The 19765-nt window shown below is 42.0% G+C and overlaps 1 protein-coding gene across 2 annotated transcripts in view; it reads left to right on the top strand.

The window, feature by feature from the left end:
* The window catches only part of npr2 (natriuretic peptide receptor 2), a 45398-nt gene extending 28698 nt beyond the window's left edge, over nucleotides 1-16700 (top strand). For both annotated transcript variants that reach the window (XM_049019832.1, XM_049019831.1), the window contains exons 10-22: nucleotides 785-862; nucleotides 2709-2813; nucleotides 4017-4088; nucleotides 5415-5574; nucleotides 5665-5820; nucleotides 6524-6692; nucleotides 7269-7415; nucleotides 8692-8815; nucleotides 10118-10186; nucleotides 10290-10464; nucleotides 11633-11731; nucleotides 14835-14926; nucleotides 16159-16700. In XM_049019832.1, the coding sequence (XP_048875789.1) occupies nucleotides 785-862; nucleotides 2709-2813; nucleotides 4017-4088; nucleotides 5415-5574; nucleotides 5665-5820; nucleotides 6524-6692; nucleotides 7269-7415; nucleotides 8692-8815; nucleotides 10118-10186; nucleotides 10290-10464; nucleotides 11633-11731; nucleotides 14835-14926; nucleotides 16159-16221 (1509 nt within the window). In that variant the 3' untranslated portion in view covers nucleotides 16222-16700. The remainder of the gene's footprint in view (nucleotides 1-784; nucleotides 863-2708; nucleotides 2814-4016; nucleotides 4089-5414; nucleotides 5575-5664; nucleotides 5821-6523; nucleotides 6693-7268; nucleotides 7416-8691; nucleotides 8816-10117; nucleotides 10187-10289; nucleotides 10465-11632; nucleotides 11732-14834; nucleotides 14927-16158) is intronic.
* Nucleotides 16701-19765: the final 3065 nt, after the last annotated feature.

The raw sequence follows: 19765 nt of genomic DNA, 5'->3' as shown, positions 1-19765 counted from the left end.
CCACCAATTTTTATCCATCCATCTATCCATTTTCCAAACCGCTTATCCTACTGGGTCGCGGCGGGTCCGGAGCCTATCCCGGAAGCAATGGGCATGAGGCCCCAATTTTTATAACAATTGTAATTATTCAAATGAAAGTATACAGTTATTAAATTAGCTATAATCTCTCATTTGTGGCCAGGGAGGTTGCTTGGCATTAGTCCTTGGGCTGGATATCTATCATTTATTTATAAGGGTCTTTAGCTCTAAAATAGAGGTCAAATTTGCACCACGTTTACCGACAACGTTTGGTATACTGCTACATGATAAATACTGTAAATAAAAGTAAATCTCAATGAATGATGTTTAAGAATAGTAGTTTAATTGTTAAATACAGATTTTAGTTTAGATGTGAAGGATTAAGCCAGTGAGTGCTGCGCTGAAACTGTATAAATATCCCCTTGAAGTAGTTTCTGTCTCTCAAGAGACGTGCCTCTGATATTTGTGGTTATTTAGTGGACATGCTGTGCACGATGAAAATGATCCCTATATGAAAAGGCTAACAAATGTTTGAGAATGACCTTTTTTGTATTTAAACCAAAACACAGACTCATGAGCGGGGGATCTAGCTGTCTGTTTACTGCAATGTTAAGCAAGGTGACACCCAGCTGACTTTAATTTACGTGCATAAGTATCACTTTTGCCTAATGCCGAGGCTTCCTGTCACATCTGGTCTTTTTTTGATAATAATATTCCTCTCTTCCACTTCACTGCAGACATATTGCTAATAAGTGCTTCTTCACAGGGCAACCTGGTGGCCATCAAGCACGTTAACAAGAAAAGGATCGAGCTGACGAGACAAGTGCTGTTTGAACTGAAACACGTGAGTCCCCGCATGGCGTGAATGTCACATGGCGATTTCAGCATAAATGTCGCGCAGGGGGCTCCGTTAGTGCTTTACAAGACCACTGCTGTGTGGCACCCAGCCTCGACGGTAAAACACACACAGGAAATGTGTACCGGGGGGAAGGGGCTGTTTGGAAAACAAATAGTGGTGTATGGGAGAGCCTGAGTACTGAGTCTGACTTACACAGTCATTTTTATTAACCTGCTTGCTGGGAGGTCTATTAAGCAACAGAGCAGATGTGGGGGGGGGGTCAGTGTGTTTTTGGATGCAGTGTAAACAATAAGGCATTATGGTCAGGAAAGTGATGGACGTAAAAACAAGTATTCCCCAGTACAAGGAGCACCTATCACGGAACAATGTTAATACATAGTGTCTCGGCAAATAACTCACAGATATCTCCATTAAGTGTCACCTGCTTTGTAAGTGTTTACTTTGTAAAAGTGTACATTACGGGCGAATGCGGTGGATAGCTTCGACAGACCCCGTCTGAAGTCTGTCTGCCTCTGTGTGTGACTCTGATACACAGCTGGTGTTTTCTTCTCTGCAGACGGGGAGGGCAAATAGTGAATTGGATGATTTTAGGTTGTTCTGTGAGTGTTAGATGCTGGTCTCAACTGACTGAGGCGTAGTAGCTTAAAGACCCATCTGTTTGTCCGGCCGAAGTCCATCCGTGCAGATGGAGGTAACAAGAGTAGCCAATGGACAAATAACCCCCCCCCCACCAACATCTGGCTGGAAAAAGATAAATGGCCACGATATTAAAGTTCGTGAGTGAGCATATAAACCCCGTGTCCTCTTCCAAGTCAAATAATCCTTGTGTAAAAGAAATGACACATTCCAGTGGCAAGTAATCAGTTAAATTCCTTATAAAAACATACAACTCTGTGGGCAGTACTTGGCCCCAGACAAGTAGAGAACCTTGAATATGTACTGTGGTACCATATTCTGGCAAGACGGAGATTCCACACACCAAACCATAATTAAGCCATTGTTTTAAACTGGTAAACAGCTGTTTCGTTTGTTCCCTTATTACCGATGTTATGCTTTATTCTGTATATTTATTCATTTGCCAAAAAAAACATATAAGATGTAGATGATATCAAAGGAAATTTCTGGGAAAAAGAGTACTTTAAGAGTAAACTGTAGAAGTTATTTGCATATAGTAACATTTATATATATGCCGCAATAATTGAATACAACTAATTTAATTTACATTTTGATGAGCGAGTTACACACGTATGAAATTGGAAATCAGTCATTGTGGTTCTTTTGCTTGGTGACAGCACTATTTTCGGGAAGTAATACAGAGGGCCTTTTTCGCTTACATAAGGATTGGCATGGTCAGTGTGTTTTAATGGCTTTCTGGTTTATAGCAACGTAATATCACCATTTCCTTTGTGACCACATACTTTCATAAAAATCTAATACTACTAAATGTAATTAGTGTAAATTAGTCCCATGCAGAACTCTGCTCTGGTTTGCCAGTCACACAGAAAATTGCTACACGAGGAGTTTTATTGTCAAAAACATAATCATATATGAAGAATAATCTTGGGATGTAAGGAAAGGCCTCCATCTTATCTTTTTCAAAGCAACTGCTTAAATAAGCTCAGGCTCAGCCCTAGTATGTTCTGACATTTAATGGTTACCTTCGCACTGTGTCACTTAAACTGTCTTTTGGGTGTAACACTAATGACTTATTTTAAAGTGACTTCATTTGTTAACAGCGTAACACAATTACTTTTACAGTGTAGCCCATGAGAATATATCTATTTGCTGTTATTTTTACAAGTGTAGCTTTACTAATTGAGCTTCTTTTCAGATGAGGGACGTCCAGTTTAACCACCTGACCAGGTTTATTGGCGCCTGCATTGATCCCCCCAACATCTGCATCGTGACTGAATACTGCCCTAGAGGGAGTCTACAGGTGGGGCCTCACATCTCAGATACATCGCCGCCTCCTCGATTCTCCGTAAACACTAAATTACCTGGGTTACCTTTTATATTACTATTACATCATCAGTTTGTGACTGATACAAACATGCAGTGATTTTGTCAGGGATTATTATATTAGTCTTAGATAAATACTATGAGTCTGCATATTTACATACTTATACATTTTCTAGAGATGTACATGTGTTATGGTAGCTTAATTGCTAGGTAATTGGTGGTTCATCTTAAAGAAAATCATGTTATTCTATACATCTAATCTCCGAGGTGTTTCTGTAACTCCCTGGGATGTTGCAGTGCCCAAGATTGGACTGGAGCTTTTAAGCACCCTTTGACAAATGGGTTATAATGGCTAGAGTCAAAAAGTGAATAATATTTGACCTACATGCTACAGCGACAGTGTTCCTTAGAATGCAGAATAAGCCACTTTGCATAAGCAACCGTCACTTAATCATGCTGAAGATTACAGCCCAAGGTTCTAAAATGATGAAGTGTTTGCAGATACCTTAAGAATTTTTGTGCGGATCCTTTTAAAAAGAATGACACTTGAGACCAATTCAGACTCAAGTTCTTCAGATAATGAAATAAAAACAAATTCACTCTGCATTGCATTACTGAATTAGAATTTTGAGATTGCAGGAGACTTATTTAAAAGGAAGTCACCCCTCCCCCCAGCAGTGCAGTGGATGCATCCATCCATCCATTGTCCAAACTGCTTATCCTACTGGGTCACAGGGGTCTGGAACCTATGGGCACGAGACAGGGGACAATCCAGAACGGGGGGGCCAGCCCATCACAGGGCACACTCACAGTAACTCCAATTAGTGGGGGGAAACCGGAGTACCCGGCGGAAACCCCACGATGACATAGAGAGAACATGCAAAGTCCGCACACATGTAGCCCCAGCGGAGACTCAAACCCGGGTCCCAGGGGTGTGAGGCAACAGTGCTAACCACTGCACCACCATGCCGCCCTGCAGTGGACGCATGTGTGGTGATATTTACAGACTGATGGGTTTAATGTTGTTGCATTTTAGTTCCATTCTGATATCAAAATGGCAAATAATTTTTGTAAAAGCAATTTGTAGTTTTAGTTTTTCAGTATCAGTTTCTATCACTATTAATATACATGTGCGAATATTGCCACATAATGAAAATGTTTGTGTTTTCATTGTTTTAAGGACATTCTGGAGAATGAAAGCATTAATTTGGACTGGATGTTCCGATATTCATTAATCAATGATATAGTAAAGGTATGTGGGACTATGCTTCTTCAAAATTGTAATATTTCTAAGTTATTTAGGACATTGCCAAGACATCTTCAGTGTTTTTTGTCTACTAGTATGGCATCATAATCTTACTGGTGCTTATTCAGTTTCCACTGTGAGACGCAGTGATACCAAAGGGTTTATGACGGGTCTTAAGAGCCTATGGAGGAAATGTACAAATTGTCACATACAGTATAGCTCTGGAAAAAATTAAGAGACCATTCTATATTTTTCTAAAGAATCTGCATTGATAAGTGCTAGTTTAATGCTGATTCTGCTGGCAGAAGGCTATACTTCAGGCAGACCGCTTCCAGTCTCAAAGTTTCTAAGACAGCAGTACACAAGAACAGGGTGAGGCAGGAGAACCTGGGAATGACCAGACACCAGCCAGGCAGAGGGCGGAGGCTCTCTAATGCCAGAGATGACTGTCAACTTACCCGATTGTTTCTCATGAATCGAAGGATGACATCAAGTGACCTTCAAAAGGAATGGGAAACGTTAAGTGCAGATGTAAAGTGTACTACTAGGACAGTTTGTATCAGGCTCCTAGAAGTAGGACTGAAACCCCGTAAAGCAAGACAGAACCCTTCACTAAGGACCAAGAAAGGCTAGGGAAACAAAATATTGTACTGTGATCTCTTATTTTTTCCAGACCTGTACATTTATAAAATCTGAAAAGGTGAAACAGAGAGGATACCTGTTCACCTTACAGAATAACCTTATAAAGCTTCATTTGTTTTACCCATGAGCATTTAGTTGTAGCTGTTTTTTCCTAATTAGCTTAAAAGACAGCTGCAACTTTCCTGCAGTAATCAAGGTTGAGTCCAGCAATTTCTTAAAGGTTAACTACACTGAAAAATCCTTCCTGGGTATTTCACCAGTCACGGATCCCCGGCTTTAATGGCCATGCTCCACGTGACATTTAAAAAAAGACATTAAAAGTTACTCTAAAATAGCATTCTTGTGTTATCGTGTTATGTACCTACAATGCAGAAGGTGTTTAAAAACACTTTGATTTTATGTGAACGAAGATGTTAGTGAGGTGTTATCAGGAGACCATACAGAACCTCGAAGATTTAAATGTGTGTATCAGAGGTAGCTTTCAAAGTCGCCCAAAAAGCACCTCATGTTCATTGCTAGGCTTTTGTTTCCATTATTGCACCCAATTCTAGCATTCAGAAAAAAATATTATTTATGTGTGAAATGTGTTGCTCCCATGAGCTGACGTCGAGGTCAATTTTCTAGTAAAATGACTGTTACCGCACCGATTGCTGTTCTTGTAGCATAAATGTCTCTCATGCCATCTCCCAGGGAATGAATTACCTTCACAACAGCTATATTGGAGTACATGGAAATCTGAAGTCCTCCAACTGTGTCGTCGACAGCCGATTTGTGTTGAAAATCACAGACTACGGGTTAGGTAGTTTTCGGTCATGTTGTGAAAACGAAGACCCGCATATACTCTATGCAAGTAAGTATCAGTCCATTACTTGCTGCCAATTCCTTAAATTGCCACATATTGAGCCATGCTGTATATGACTGTATACATATTTTCTTATAGAAAAGCTTTGGACTGCTCCAGAATTGTTGATATACGACCGACATCCCCCACAGGGGACCCAGAAAGGGGATGTATACAGTTTTGGTATCATACTACAGGAAATAGCCCTCAGAAATGGGCCCTTTTACATAGAAGGCATGGATCTGAGCCCAAAAGGTAATCCTCTTGTGTTTGCTGCTGCAGATGTCTACTGTTCTCATGCCATTAAAAACAAGCAGATAGACAGCAAGTAGGTTTCCTATAAGAATTTGAGTTGCAGCCTCTAATTGGTGTTACTAATATATGTTCTCAGTTTTTGAAAGAATACTCCCCTGTCTTTATAAAGCCATTTTCATTGAGTAGCACTGCCATACATGCCAATCTGATTTTGTAGAAAAGTAATGGTACAATTATTACTTACAATAACCTTATAGTGCCAAAATGCATCATCTTTTATTAAGTGCATGAAGCATTGTTTTTAAAAAAGTCTGCTGTTGTTTTAGCAGTAAGTAAGATTAGAAATACCCTCTAAAAACAGCTTGGCCAGCATTCCAATGTTTTGTGTTAATCCCTAGTGTTAATTGCCTGTATAATGTAGGACTTGGTCAGTGTTAATCATCAGTGTTAGTTGCCTGTGTAATGTCAGACATGGTTGGGGTTATTCGCTGGTGTTAATTGCCTGTGTAATGTTGGGTATGGTCGGCATTAATCACCGGTGTTAATTGGCTGTGTAATGTCAGACATGCTCAATGTAAATCACTGGTGTTAATTGCCTGTGTAATGCTGGACGTGGTCTGTGTTAATCACCGGTGTTAATCGCTGTGTAATGTTGGGCATGGTTGGTGTTAATTGCTTGGAGGTTTTACCTGTCCCCATGCAGAGATCGTACAGAAGGTGAGGAATGGGCAGAAGCCATACTTCCGGCCAACTGTGGACACAAGCTGCCACTGTGAAGAGCTGGCTATCCTCATGGAGAGCTGCTGGGCAGAGGACCCAGCCGAACGTCCTGACTTCAGTCATATCAAGATGTACATCACGAGGCTCAACAAGTGAGTGCCACTGCGTGACGCACCACAGTAGCTCACAATAGGCTCCAGGGGGCTTTTAGACAAAGTAGAAGGAGGGTTGTGTGGGGGTGTTCTGTGGTTCCACAGGATCAGATTCGGTACCGATGTTCGGAAAGGTTGCAGGTTCAAATCTCAGGATCAGCAAATGCGACGCTGCTGTGCAGCCCTTCAGCGAGGCCCTTAACGCCAGCTGACCCTGCACTGTTGCCTTCCAGCTTTGCTCTCACTTGTAGGTGTATCTCTTGGAGCGAAAGATGGGACAGGCACAAACACAATTCCCCACGAGGATGAATAAAATTTCAACTGTATTTTGTGCAGAGTTTTGTTTCTTATTGTTCATAATGTCTGTCAAATGAATGTGAGATTGAGGAAGAATAGAATTTTAGTTTATGCAAAACACTGACAAAAATTGGCAGCTGTATTATAAGACTCCTACAGGTTTCTGCAAGGCCTTCGTCCGTGCAAAGCGCTAAGGAATGATGCCGAAACCAGATGCCTTCCCTTTAGTCATCTGCTCCTTGAGGGATCCTCACAGGTGTTTTACTGATATTCTTGCAGGGAGGGGAGCACCAGCATTCTCAATAACTTGCTATCCAGAATGGAACAGTATGCCAATAACCTGGAGAACCTGGTGCAGGAGCGGACACAGGCCTACCTGGAGGAGAAGAGGAAGGCCGAGAATCTGCTGTACCAGATCCTCCCACAGTAAGAGAAGTCCTGTGTTGGTAGAGATTAAAGATATATCTATTAACATATCGATATTGAGCGAAGTTCGTTGAAATTTGGCACCAGTCAGATGTCATGTGTCACCCTGGCCGATATTTCTAGTCACTCTTCAAAGTTAGCAGCACCTGAGCTAAAGATCAGAGCAATATAATGGAGATGATTGCACTGGATGATCAGCCATTTTCTGTAATGGAGGACAAGGGATTTCATCGGCTCTTTCAGCACTATGAATTTTGCTGCAGTCTCCCATGTCGGCACTACTTCACTGACATCTCCCTGGTCGCATTGTATCATGTGGCTGCTACAAACATTCATGGGATCTTAAGAAGTAACGTTACTGATGTTAGTTTTACTACAAATCTGCCGAGCTCACAGGTTAGCTGGTTGTCAGCATCGGTTGTTGGTAATATTAGAATAAAATATATCGATTATCGGTATCAGCCAAAATTTCTACATCGGTGCACCACTAGTTAGCACATGTGAGATATCCTAAGTCGTTTGCATTGAAAAATGTATGTTTTGTGAGTACAGTTTTATTTCCAGGGCTATTAGTGGATAGGTGATTTCCTGGGAAGCAGAGCTTAAGTGGAGAGCGATGATGCATTGGTGTCATCAGTAATTGCATGGCGGAGAAGCATAATAGCGGGTTTCGAACGCCTGATTACACAGAGGAAGTGGAAAGGCTTGATCATTGGCTACTTAACTTATGGGCTCCTGCTGATCTATTTTTCCATCTCCTCCTTAAGTATCTCACAAGGTTCTCTTCAGGAGAAGTGACTGTTCCTTTCTAAAAACCCAAATTATTAACTACGTCAAGTGAAATAGGTTTAAATTACTATGGTGACAAAATGATTTTCAAAGTGATTTTGATATCTGTGTAAAGTAAGATAAATTAATTGCGGTGTAGCTTTTGCCGTTCAGAGCTGTTTATTTAGTTAATTCATTATTAATTCAGATTCATACAGTACCTCGTTGATATATTTTGCATTCTTCCGTATGGCTTACTATTTTCATATGTTTAGATAAAGAAATATTTTTTATGTATGAAGCTAAATATCCACTTGACTTTTGTTTTTAAAACATGGATAAAATTTTAGATTTAATTAATAAAGTTTTATTGATTTGTTAAACTATTTGTAAACAGTTTTCCTGTTATTGTTCACTGCACCGTTAATGATGTTAGCTTAACCCACCCCCCACCCCCGGTTCGTTGGTCCATGGCCATGACGTTTCCTGCATCCGTCCTCTCCTGCAGCTCTGTGGCAGAGCAGCTGAAGCGAGGCGAGACAGTCCAGGCAGAGGCTTTCGACAGCGTCACCATATACTTCAGCGACATTGTCGGCTTTACGTCACTGTCAGCTGAGAGCACACCCCTGCAGGTACGGCTGACACGCCGGCGGATATTTGTCCAACATCAGTGATATTTAACAGTTTCCTTCCAGTTATCTACTGTGTTTGACAGCACGCTTGGATTGTAAATGGCTCATACTCTTTAACTAAATTGAAACTACAAGTGGCTCAGAAATTTGGGACAAGCATATCAGCATACAACCGGATTCCTGCCGTGAGATACATCCTCTACACCGCAATGGCACCGGTGCACCTTTCCGTCATTCTGACAGGGAATCTCAGCCCAAGCTTTCCGTGACTAACAGCCCGTGTGGGTGACGACTTGCCAAGAAGCCTTCTTGATATTTCGTTCGCATGTTTCACCATTACATAGCAACAAATGCAGCTCCATAGCAACCACTGAGACTAAGGACCTTTGGTGCTGAAATGTATTTAACAAAGAGTCCTTTCAATCATCAAATAGATGATAAAATGTTCTCACTATGATTTGTAGTGTTTTTCTGTGTCATATATGATGTTTGTTCTATTTCTATTACCTATCATTTTTTAGTAGATTAACTGTAACTATGAATTTTTTTCAAATCTCTTAAGAGTACATAAGAATAAGCACTAATGATCCATCCTATTTCCACCCTGGGCTTGCATTCAAGAAATATTTTTTTTATTGTTTGAGAATGCTGTATTTTCTGCAAAGCATTGATATTAATCAGTGTACTAAAAAGCCACATGCTGTTATCAGAGATGTCTTAGGCCTCTTCTATTCAAAATCTGAAGTGTCCATTAAAAGATGTGATTCAGAAAACACAGAGATTGTTCTCTTTCTGTTGAATCTCAGATAATCTCTCTCTCGGCAGAGTATTTATTAGACTGAATGTTGGAATATTTCAATTTATTTAAATTAATGGTACATCGATAATAAATAATAATAATTAATAATATACTTATACCTATATAGTGATACTGACCTATATTGTACAGCCTGGTTCTAAGGAGTAGACATGATATCTATATGGTTGTGCTGTATAATACACATAAGTTAGACTGTCAAATACCGTAAATCTAAGAGACATATGAAGAATTTATTAAATGGCTAAAATGGCATATTTTATAGTTACCCTATAATTTGTTTTCAAGGTATGAATTTCGACATTTTTATATATCAGAATTCTGTAATAAACAGTCAAATGTAGGTTATGCAGCTGAATATTCTGCATATTACTGCAGACCTGTTAGGTATTAAATGTATAGTATTGATTTTTGCCTGTATCTGTCACTTGTATCTGTAATTGTATTTTCACTTGTTTTTATTTAAAATGTTTTTTTCCCTGTAGGTTGTGACCTTACTTAATGACCTTTACACCTGCTTTGATGCCATCATTGATAACTTTGATGTCTATAAGGTGAGCTAGCGTTTGTTATTGGTATCTCCCCATGATGAAACGGGTGTTTCGGATGCCATTGGTCGCTGTGGTGTTACTCATCATTTTGAGTTCTTTCCCCCAGGTGGAGACGATCGGTGATGCCTATATGGTGGTGTCGGGCCTGCCTGTGCGTAACGGTAAACTTCACGCCCGCGAGATCGCCAGCATGTCGCTGGCTTTGCTCGAGCAGGTGAAAACCTTCAAGATCAGGCACAGACCCAATGACCAGCTGCGGTTGCGGATCGGGATCCATACCGGTATGCTTCTGCCCTCAAGTAACTGCCGTCTTGACCCTTTTTTTCAGCTTGAATTGTTTTTTAAAACTTGGATCGTTTCTGAAGTGTCACACCTCATATTAAACACAGTGGCTTGGGAGACCTGAAAAGCCAGATAAATTGGGTGCTCATATCCAAAAATGACAAAGGTTTATTTGCCAATTGCGCAAATATGAGCGCAATATGCTCTCCTTTAAGGCACACGTGTGTGAGAGCAAAGGTTGGGGTCCGAAAGTGAAGTTTGGAACATTTTTCATCACGTGACGCTGTAATGACTCCCATGTCCTCCTGTGCCTCAGAGGACGGCCGTGCAGGAAAATCTCTTCCCCTGCATGTTTGATCACCCTCGATGTACCGTGATGTACCCTGGATCAGTCATGGAACACTGTGACCTAATTAGATAAGCGGTTTTGGGAAATGTGTAAATGTCATGACCAGATTTCTGTATCTCATGTTTGTGCCACAGTGCTTTTGTACCACAGCTATTATGTGTTCAGCTCCCACTAATCATATGACTTCTGTTCAGCTGGAACCATTTGTGACTGAAATCCTTGCAGCTAGTTTTGAAAAACGCTGCCATCAGGTGTCTGTAATAATAATCTGAGGGCTTTAATATCCCTGAGTTTGAGAGTTTTTGTTCCGCTTGTCCTTCTTTGCTGCATTCATTACAGTACTATGCACTGCTCTGTCTCATATAACTGTACTAGGATAATGCAAACTCCATCAATCTTCCAGCTTCTGATCTACGACAGGGTCACATTGGACTCGGAGTCTATCTCAGCAGTCATAGGGTACAGGGTTGGAGTCACTCTGGATAGGATCTTAGACCATTGCGGGATACGTAGGAGGGGAAACCGGAGACCCCCACCTAATGCGGGGAGGGTGGGCAAACTCCACTCACACAGTTAGGGGCAAGAATCGAACTCACAACCTACCTACAAACCACCCTTATTTGGAATGTATAGAAGTTTATAAGTAATTATATTTAACATAATTTTATTAATGTGGCACCTTTTGGATCGTGTATCACTATAAAATGTGTTTTGTCAAAATGATTTTGGTTAATTGGTTATTGGACAGGCTTTGCAGTTTATGTTTGTTTCTTGGTGACTCTGAGACCGACTCCTGTGCTTTTTCCCTACATGGACAGGGCCCGTGTGCGCTGGTGTCGTTGGCCTGAAAATGCCACGATACTGTTTATTCGGGGACACTGTGAACACGGCATCGCGCATGGAATCCAACGGCGAAGGTGAGTCTGAAGGTCATGGCCGTGGAGGAGCCAGAATGACACAGAAGTTCCTTCATGAGATTCACGCTCCACCTTCAAGAAATGCCTAAAGATGGGTCCGTTCTAGGAATACCCCCTTAACGAACACCACTCTGTGTTCCCTGAATGCTCCTAATATCACACTTTCTACTCATTTGAATACCTATCTTATTAGGTTCTTTCTATGTTGGGTAGATGTTTTGTAGCTCTTGCTCCAGTACTACTTATCCTTGTATCTGGGCATTCACTGGAAGCTCAGTCTAGCTGCACTAATGCCTAGTGAACTCCTTGAAAGCTGTACGCTTGTAATGTGCTACAGGCAGTCCCTGGGTTAAGTGTGTCTGACTTACAGGCATCAAGCCTATCCATCCATCCATTTTCAGAAACCACTTGTTCTATTCAGGGTCATGGGGGATCTGGAGCCTGTCCCATAGGATACGGGCACAAGGCAGGGAACAACCCTGGATGGTGCACCAACCCATTGCAGGGCACGTTCACACACCATGCACTCACACACGCACACCTATGGGCGATTTGGTAACTCCAATTAGCCTCAGCATGTGTTTGAACTGTGGGGGGAAACCAGAGTCCTCGGAGGAAACCCCACAACCCCACAGCTATTACATGTATGAGGTACTGTACTATTCCCCCATCACCCTGAATAATATAAGTGGTTACAGAAGATGGCTGGATGGATGGATGGATGCATGATTCCAACTTGCATACAAATTAGACTTAAAGACTTGCAACATGGGAGTTGCCTGTGTTTGCATCACTTGTGCATTATTTTAGAAAAGAAGGTCTGCTAAGTAACATACATATAAATGTCTGGGAAATTGAGGTCATTGTCACTGCTTCATTATAGGAGATGTTGCTACATCATACAGGATGAGGCTTGTTTCACTGTGGCACAGTGACTGAGGTTTGTCGAAGATGTTATCCAGCCTATTAATCGCAGTAGTAATTATGATTAATCACATTTTATTCTTTTGTTGGATTTCAGTTTTGGAATTTTCAGCTAAAGCATTCTGGCTTTCATTAGACAGGGAATTCATTCCTGGTTAATTACTTTGTAGTAAGTCTAAATATTATAACACTTCCAGAACAGCCATAACCATTAAAAGGATGTGCAGGTCTTATGTTAAAACCTAATTTCTAAAAAATAAAAATTAATCAATGTAAAAGTGCTTTCATAAGTCTAGACTTTTAATTGTGATATCCAGCTTGGAAGAAGCAGACTGAAGTTGAGCAAGCCTTTGGAATAATTTCTATTTAAAATAAATCCATTCATCCATCCATCCATATTCTAACTGCTTCTCCTGATCAGATTGCCTAGAGCCCATCCTATCATTCTGGATAGGATGCAGCTCCATCACAGAACACCATTAAAAACAGCCGGCATTTACTCAAAGAATTAATTTTCACTATTCTACTGGATACGGAGTATTTCAATATTCACAGAAATTGACTTGCATAATAATGTAAACTTTGAAAAGAGAGCTGTCTACCACAGGAAGAATTTGGAGCCTGCATACTCATTATTATTAATCTGCTGCAAAATCTGGATCAAAATGCCCTGCTCAGGAATAGGCTTCAGTCTGGGTAAAATTTGGATTCAGATATTAGGATTTGTTCAGGATTAGTCACATGTCATGCTTCAGCTGGATTTCAGTTTTGGAATTTGCGTTCTAGCTTTCATTAGATAGGGAATTCATTCCTGGTTAATGACTTTGTAGTTAGGCTAAATATTATAACACTTCCAGAAAAGCCACAACCATTTAATGGATGCGCAGGTCTTACGTCAAAACCTCATTTCTTAAAAAAAAAAAAAATACAAAAGTGCTTTCACAAGGCCAGACTTTAAACTGTGGTCTCCCTCTTGGATGAAGCATGTTGTGGTTGGGCCGGCCTTTCTCTCTCACATCCAAGCGGTGATGTCCATGGAGGGCAGGCCACGAGCAGACCGGGCAGGTGGCCAGGTGATTGTAGATGAAACCTGCTCTGATGCCATGCTGTTCATCCATAAAAATGTCATATTTCTCTTTTAATGCACGACCAGTCAATTATACTGGCTGGGGAGGGAGCATGTATTTACTCTGGCAGTGGGGCTAACATTTTTGGAGAGTAAATGCCGTAAGGATAGGCCAGCTCTGCATGTAGCCACAGCTGGAAAAATCTGTCAGATCCTAAAAATTTTTAAAGATGCCCCCAGTGCCCTGGTCATGTGAGCGAAAAGAGAAGCTGACCAGTTGGGGAGGGGGCAGGGGGTGGGTTTGGGGGTGCATTAGCCTAGGGACCACAGTGGCCTTTGGGGAGAACCCAGGGAGCGGCGGGGAAAGCAACTTCGTCTCTCATTGGCGGGATTTTGTTGGAGGGAAACCTGCAGACAGCTGCCATGGGGACCCGCTGCCACCGGTAGTCAGGTGCTGCTCTCTCTCTCTGATCTCCCGCTTTCTGTTTTGTTATGACCTCCCATGTCCTCAGTACGTCACTCAGCCATGGCTGTGGCTGTCGCTTTTTCAGCAATCTGCATGCTCTGGGTCCCATGTGACATCGGAAAAGGCAGCACATCGATTCCATGGCACTTCATGCTAAATGTAGCCGGACGTGGGCAAGGACAGTTATGAAGGTGTTAGTAACACTGGATAGAAGTCCATCTTTGTTTCGCGTCCGGCTTGCTGGCATGGGGATTGAGTTAATTAATTTGCTGTCCTTTGCTAATATCCAGTGCTTTCCGGAATCAAAGGGCCCAGCTGCTAAGATGGCTAAGCACAAAAGAACCGCAGACTGGTCTGTTTAGAGAGGTGACTGTGCAGATTCAGAGCATAATATATCGCCTTATAGAAAATGGAGAGCAGTTCGCGATGTACTCAATTTTGCATACCAGCAACTATGAAATCTAGAAAATCTTACAGACTGGAATCCCACCAATTCTGTGCTATATCCACATGTTCCTTGTGTTGGTCTTGTCTGATTCCGCATCCATGTGTTGATCTTTTCTGGTTCTCCATCCACATCTTGGTCTGTTTATTCCACCTCATTTAAGGCATTGCCAGTTTGCCGATAGTATTTTTATGCTCCACAGCCTTGAAGATACACGTCTCCTCAGCCACCAAAGAAGTGCTGGATGAGTTTGGTTATTTTGAGCTCCAGCTGCGGGGGGACGTAGAGATGAAGGTAAGGGGAAAAATTGCAAGCGACGAGGGCTGTTTGCTGACTGGGCACCAGGACAAAGGGATTCTGCAAGATAAAATCTGGCCAGTGTGCATCATAATATAATTTATGATGTGTGGAAATGTGGCTGAGAAAATGCCAGAAATCTCTACACTTTCTTGACATGGCTACATTTGGTTTTAGAGTGTCTGAGGCTTCTGTGATTCATCGTAGCTCAACCTGACTGAATTTACTGTAGCCAAAGTCCAGAAAGTTCCCCAGGAGGATGTGGAGTGCCATGCAGCCCTTTAGAATCAGAATCAGAAAATTCCTTATTGGCCAAGTATATTAAGCATACAAGGAACTTGTTTTGGATAGATGGTATGGTAGTGTAGTGTTTAGCACTGTTGAAGCACACTTCTGGGGCCTGGGTTCCAGTCTCTATCGGCTCTACTTGTGTGGAGGCATGTTCTGCCTGTGAGGTTTCCTCTGGGTTTTCCAGTTTTCCTCCATATTCCCAAAACATGCTAGCTGGAGTTGAGATGGCCCATTATTTTCCTCCCTCATGTATTCTTGGATAGGCTGCGACCCTGCATTGAACAAGATGGTATGAACAATGGTTGTCTTGTTGGGTGTGCCTCAGTGGAATATGCAAGACAGTTTACATGTAGGTGCACTTTTGGAAATATACAACATTTTACATGTATGCCATACAACAAAATGGGTTGTAAATTGAACGAATGAATGAATAGTGAATGTAAGTGAGCACTGGTGAAGCTGGGAAGAGTTACAGGGTCCCAGCAGATTTGAAACTGCAAAGTGTCTGTTGTTAGCACACCAGTTACTGTCAGTGAGGGACTGCCTTGGGAGAGAAACTGTCCTTGTGCCTGTTGGTTTGGCCAGATGTTAAAACATTTCCCTGAAAAACGATCATCTGAACATGTGTACCCAAACTGATCACGAGTTACACACAAAAAAAAGACAGAGCACTTGGGAGTTTTACTTACACAAAATGTTCTGAGGGCAGAACACATCTGCTTGGTTGATCCCACCTCCTATAGTTGCTTGGACCCGCGTCCTCTACAATCTGATTGGTTGTATCCCTGAAGCAGTAATTTTTCCATCTGCCCTCAGAACTTATTTGCATGAGTAAAACTTCTATGAGCAAAGACAGAGCAGACGCAAAGTCCTGGCAGATCGACATGCTCAGCGAATCCTGATGCATTTATTGATCATTGCCTTGTTTTTTGTTGCAGGGGAAGGGAAAAATGAGGACATACTGGCTGCTTGGGGAAAAAGCAGACGTCTATGTGATCTGACATCCCCTCTGCCGCTGTGTGGAAATGGAGAAGCCCCACACACAGAAACGGTACTTTATTTGTTCTAAAATAAGTATTGAGGAGTGTTTCCTTTGCAAGAGGACAGCAAGGCGATTTCCTAAATTATACGTTTGAAAATGCTGGCCGGTACACCTCCCAAAATGTAAACATGTAAAGACGTTTTTATGAAGAACTTTCTGCCACGCGATTTCCAGTGATATATTTTTATTTTTCTGTTCACAGTATAAGATTTGTACAACGTGTTTTTAAAGCGACTTTGAATAATGTTTTCACGCAGAACACGTAAATGGATGGGGAGGGTCACATGCCATGTGTTCTGTGATCGCTGGGGGCATTACAGGTTCAGAGGTCAGAGTGACCTGGCCCCACTAAACACCATAGTACAGCATAATATATGTATATATGTATAGCCAAGATATTGCAAAATATTTTGTTCAATAAATTGAATCAAATGCAAATGTGTCAGCGGTTCTTGATTTATTTCCCCAAGTCCAAAGTAGTTTTGATTAATGTTAAGTGCTTCCAACCTCTGCTTATGTAACCCGCTCTGTTGGGTGGTATTAACATCATTAATGTTTAAAAAAAAAAACAGTTCTTCAGAAAGAATTGAAACCACCACATATCTACAAACAATGTTCATTTCTATAACTAACAAATACCAGATACCCCTAGTCAGGCCTACATTAACACCCCGATTTACGGGCAGAAGGCCTCTTTTCAAAAAAGTAAATGTAGTAGTTTACGTATGTGCAGATGAGCTTTACATCTACTTTGTAAAACACTTTTACATATTTTGATATTTTTAATTAAAGGGATGAAATGAATGGAAACTTACATGCGGTTACAATGAAATAAAATGAAAATGTCCTTAAGGCTGTATCAGGACACAGGGTCAGGTGACCGCGGTTATTCATGCTGATTGGCTCCACCTGTTCCTTATTGATGTCTGCTAGTATAAACCAATCCGCTCTGGTCTTTATCACGCCAGTAAATCTATCAAGAGGCCTTTCCTGATTCCTGTGACATTGCAGAATTTCCTCTTGTTCTGTTTTTATTTCTCTTTCCCCTTTTAAATGACTCCATTCGCCTTATCGCGCTTCCCTTTTGTGTCCACCTCATCGCGCCAGCCCCTGCAGTCTTGGGTGTGGGAACCCTGTCAACATGCCCCATGTCACATGACTCCACTCTGACCTGATAGCAGGGATCATTTCATGCTGCTGTAGCTGCCAAACAGCACACCTGTGGCCAGTTAGAACAACGTAGCAGCACTGACTTCATGAGGCAGCAGGCACCCTAATTGTGGCATTCAGCCTGGCACCTGGTATGGCCGCATCAGGGATTCATACTCCACTGCTGTTTGAAATAAGTCTTCAAGCGTGACAAGGCTCCCCCCCCCCAAACCTGAATTTGCCGCTGTGTCATTTTGAAAAAGAGCAGGTGATAAATACATTCTGGGGTGAAGCAGACATTCGGCCCGAGGGAGCAGGCCAAGCGGATGGACAGCCGTGCCAGACTGAGGGCTAGGCCTCTGGGCCACGGCAGATGGAGCTCAGGGGTCTGGCAACGTGGTGCTCTGTGTGAACCAGCGTGACACAGTCATTGAGGCCCTTCAGCGCCCCCTAGTGTTGCTATATCTTCAGGTAGGCCTAGGTCATACAGTCCCATCTGTTACAATATGGTGTGTGAGCCAGTGCGTGTCTTAGAGGGTCAGATCGGAAGGTCGCTGATTCAGATCAGAGTCGGCAGAGTTATTTCCCCGTTGGGCCCTTGAGCGGGGCCCTTAACTCCCAGTTGCTACCGGGACTGTCTGACCCTGCTTGCACAATTGTTTATCATTTTGGATAAAAGTATCTGCTAAATCAGTACATTGTAATACCAGCAAACGAGATTTTTCGAACAGGTAGCTTTGACTGCTAGCTTCCATAAAAAATGTGCTAAGTCTTTATCGGTCTCAATAAAAGTCTCTATAGCAACGTAATAAAACTGCACATAATAATACTGCTCAAAATCTGCAGCGTTAGGAGCCAGAACTGACTGCTGTTTCCTGCTTGTCTTTCCACACCATAATCAAGTGGCAGTTCCCTCCTTCGAAAGTGGCAGTTAGATAAGCACTGCATGATGGATTCCTTCCTCTGGCTCTGATAAAGTCACCTCTCCTGGGGTTTTTCAATGTATTTACAAACTGATTGGTATAGAAACAGTTTCCACGATTAGGTCCTGATGACACAGATGCTTGTTGTTTTGCTGACCTATCAAGCGAATGTGTGTTTACAAGCTGACATAGAGGAACAATGATTTGAAGGAGACTGGGAGTTCTCTCTGGGGCTGTATGCTGGAAGCAGAACTCGGATCAGAGTTTTTTTCTCCTGAGATCTTTGTGGCCTTACGTCAGCATCTCGTTTAGGCCATATGCTGCTTGTCCCTTTGTCTCACTGCAGCCCCCTATGGCTGAATGCATGAATGGATGATTGTAGAATACAGACGCTTCTCTACTTACGAACGAGTTACGTTCCAAATGACCGTTCGTAACTTGAAATGTTCGTAAGTCGTTATTCAACATCATTTTAAGGGTATACGCAAGTACGAAGAACTAGGATGCTGGGAGTACGCACGCTACGCTACTGTGCAGTGAGAGCAGCAGGCAGAAGTCGTGCTAGGCGGAATTGGTGCACAGAAAAATAAAATTAATGTTGCGGACAGGGAACGGGAGTCCAACAAACAACATTGGACTTGCAGTCCTCTTCGTTCGTATGTCTGAAAGTTCATAAGTTGAAATTTCGTAAGTAGAGGAGCGTCTGTAGTTTGCGTGGGATGAGGTTAAACGGTCAATGTGGTCTCAGTGAAAATGTTAAATAAAACACTTATTCACTCAGTAGGCTGTATGCTTTTGCAGAATTGCAGGGTCTGTGTTGTACTATGCTTGTTGGTGGAGACAGGTTACTTCCCCTATTGGTGGAGATGGGTTACTATACATACTGATGGAGATGGGTTACTCTCCCTATTGATAAAGGTGGATTACTCCTCCTATTGATGGAGACAGGATAATCCCTCTATTTCAATGCCCAGTGAAATGCTGGTTATTGAAATGCTGGTTCAAATCCCAGGATCAGCAAAGTTATGTCATGCATTAATCCCTAGTTACTGCAGGGTTTCAGAAACATGTGTGTCGCTTTTGAATAATAATGTAATTGTATTTCTGCTGTACAAATCTCATAGTTCCTACCATGAGCACAGAACATCTGAGATAAATGCAACTTAAAAATGGGTGATCTGGGCAGAACACTTTTCTATTAAGTGTGGAGGCTGATAATGGAGTCCTGAGAGCTGCTGGACCTGAAGGAAAGCGGCCATGTGGATGAAAAGGCCACTGAGCGCACCTGACCCTGTGTGACCCCTTTCTCACTCCACGGTTCTCGTCACCCACAACCTCGGATCAAGGTGGTCAGTCATCATTCCTGAGTCATTCTCTGTAGCGTTATCTTACAGTGAGGGCTTCCTAATAAGGCTGAAATTCATATTTTCT

The sequence above is a fragment of the Brienomyrus brachyistius genome, chromosome 7, assembly GCF_023856365.1.
Source record: "Brienomyrus brachyistius isolate T26 chromosome 7, BBRACH_0.4, whole genome shotgun sequence".
NCBI lineage: Eukaryota > Metazoa > Chordata > Actinopteri > Osteoglossiformes > Mormyridae > Brienomyrus > Brienomyrus brachyistius.
The sequence above is the reverse complement of the archived record's forward strand: the minus strand, read 5'-3'. Positions and strand labels throughout refer to the sequence as shown.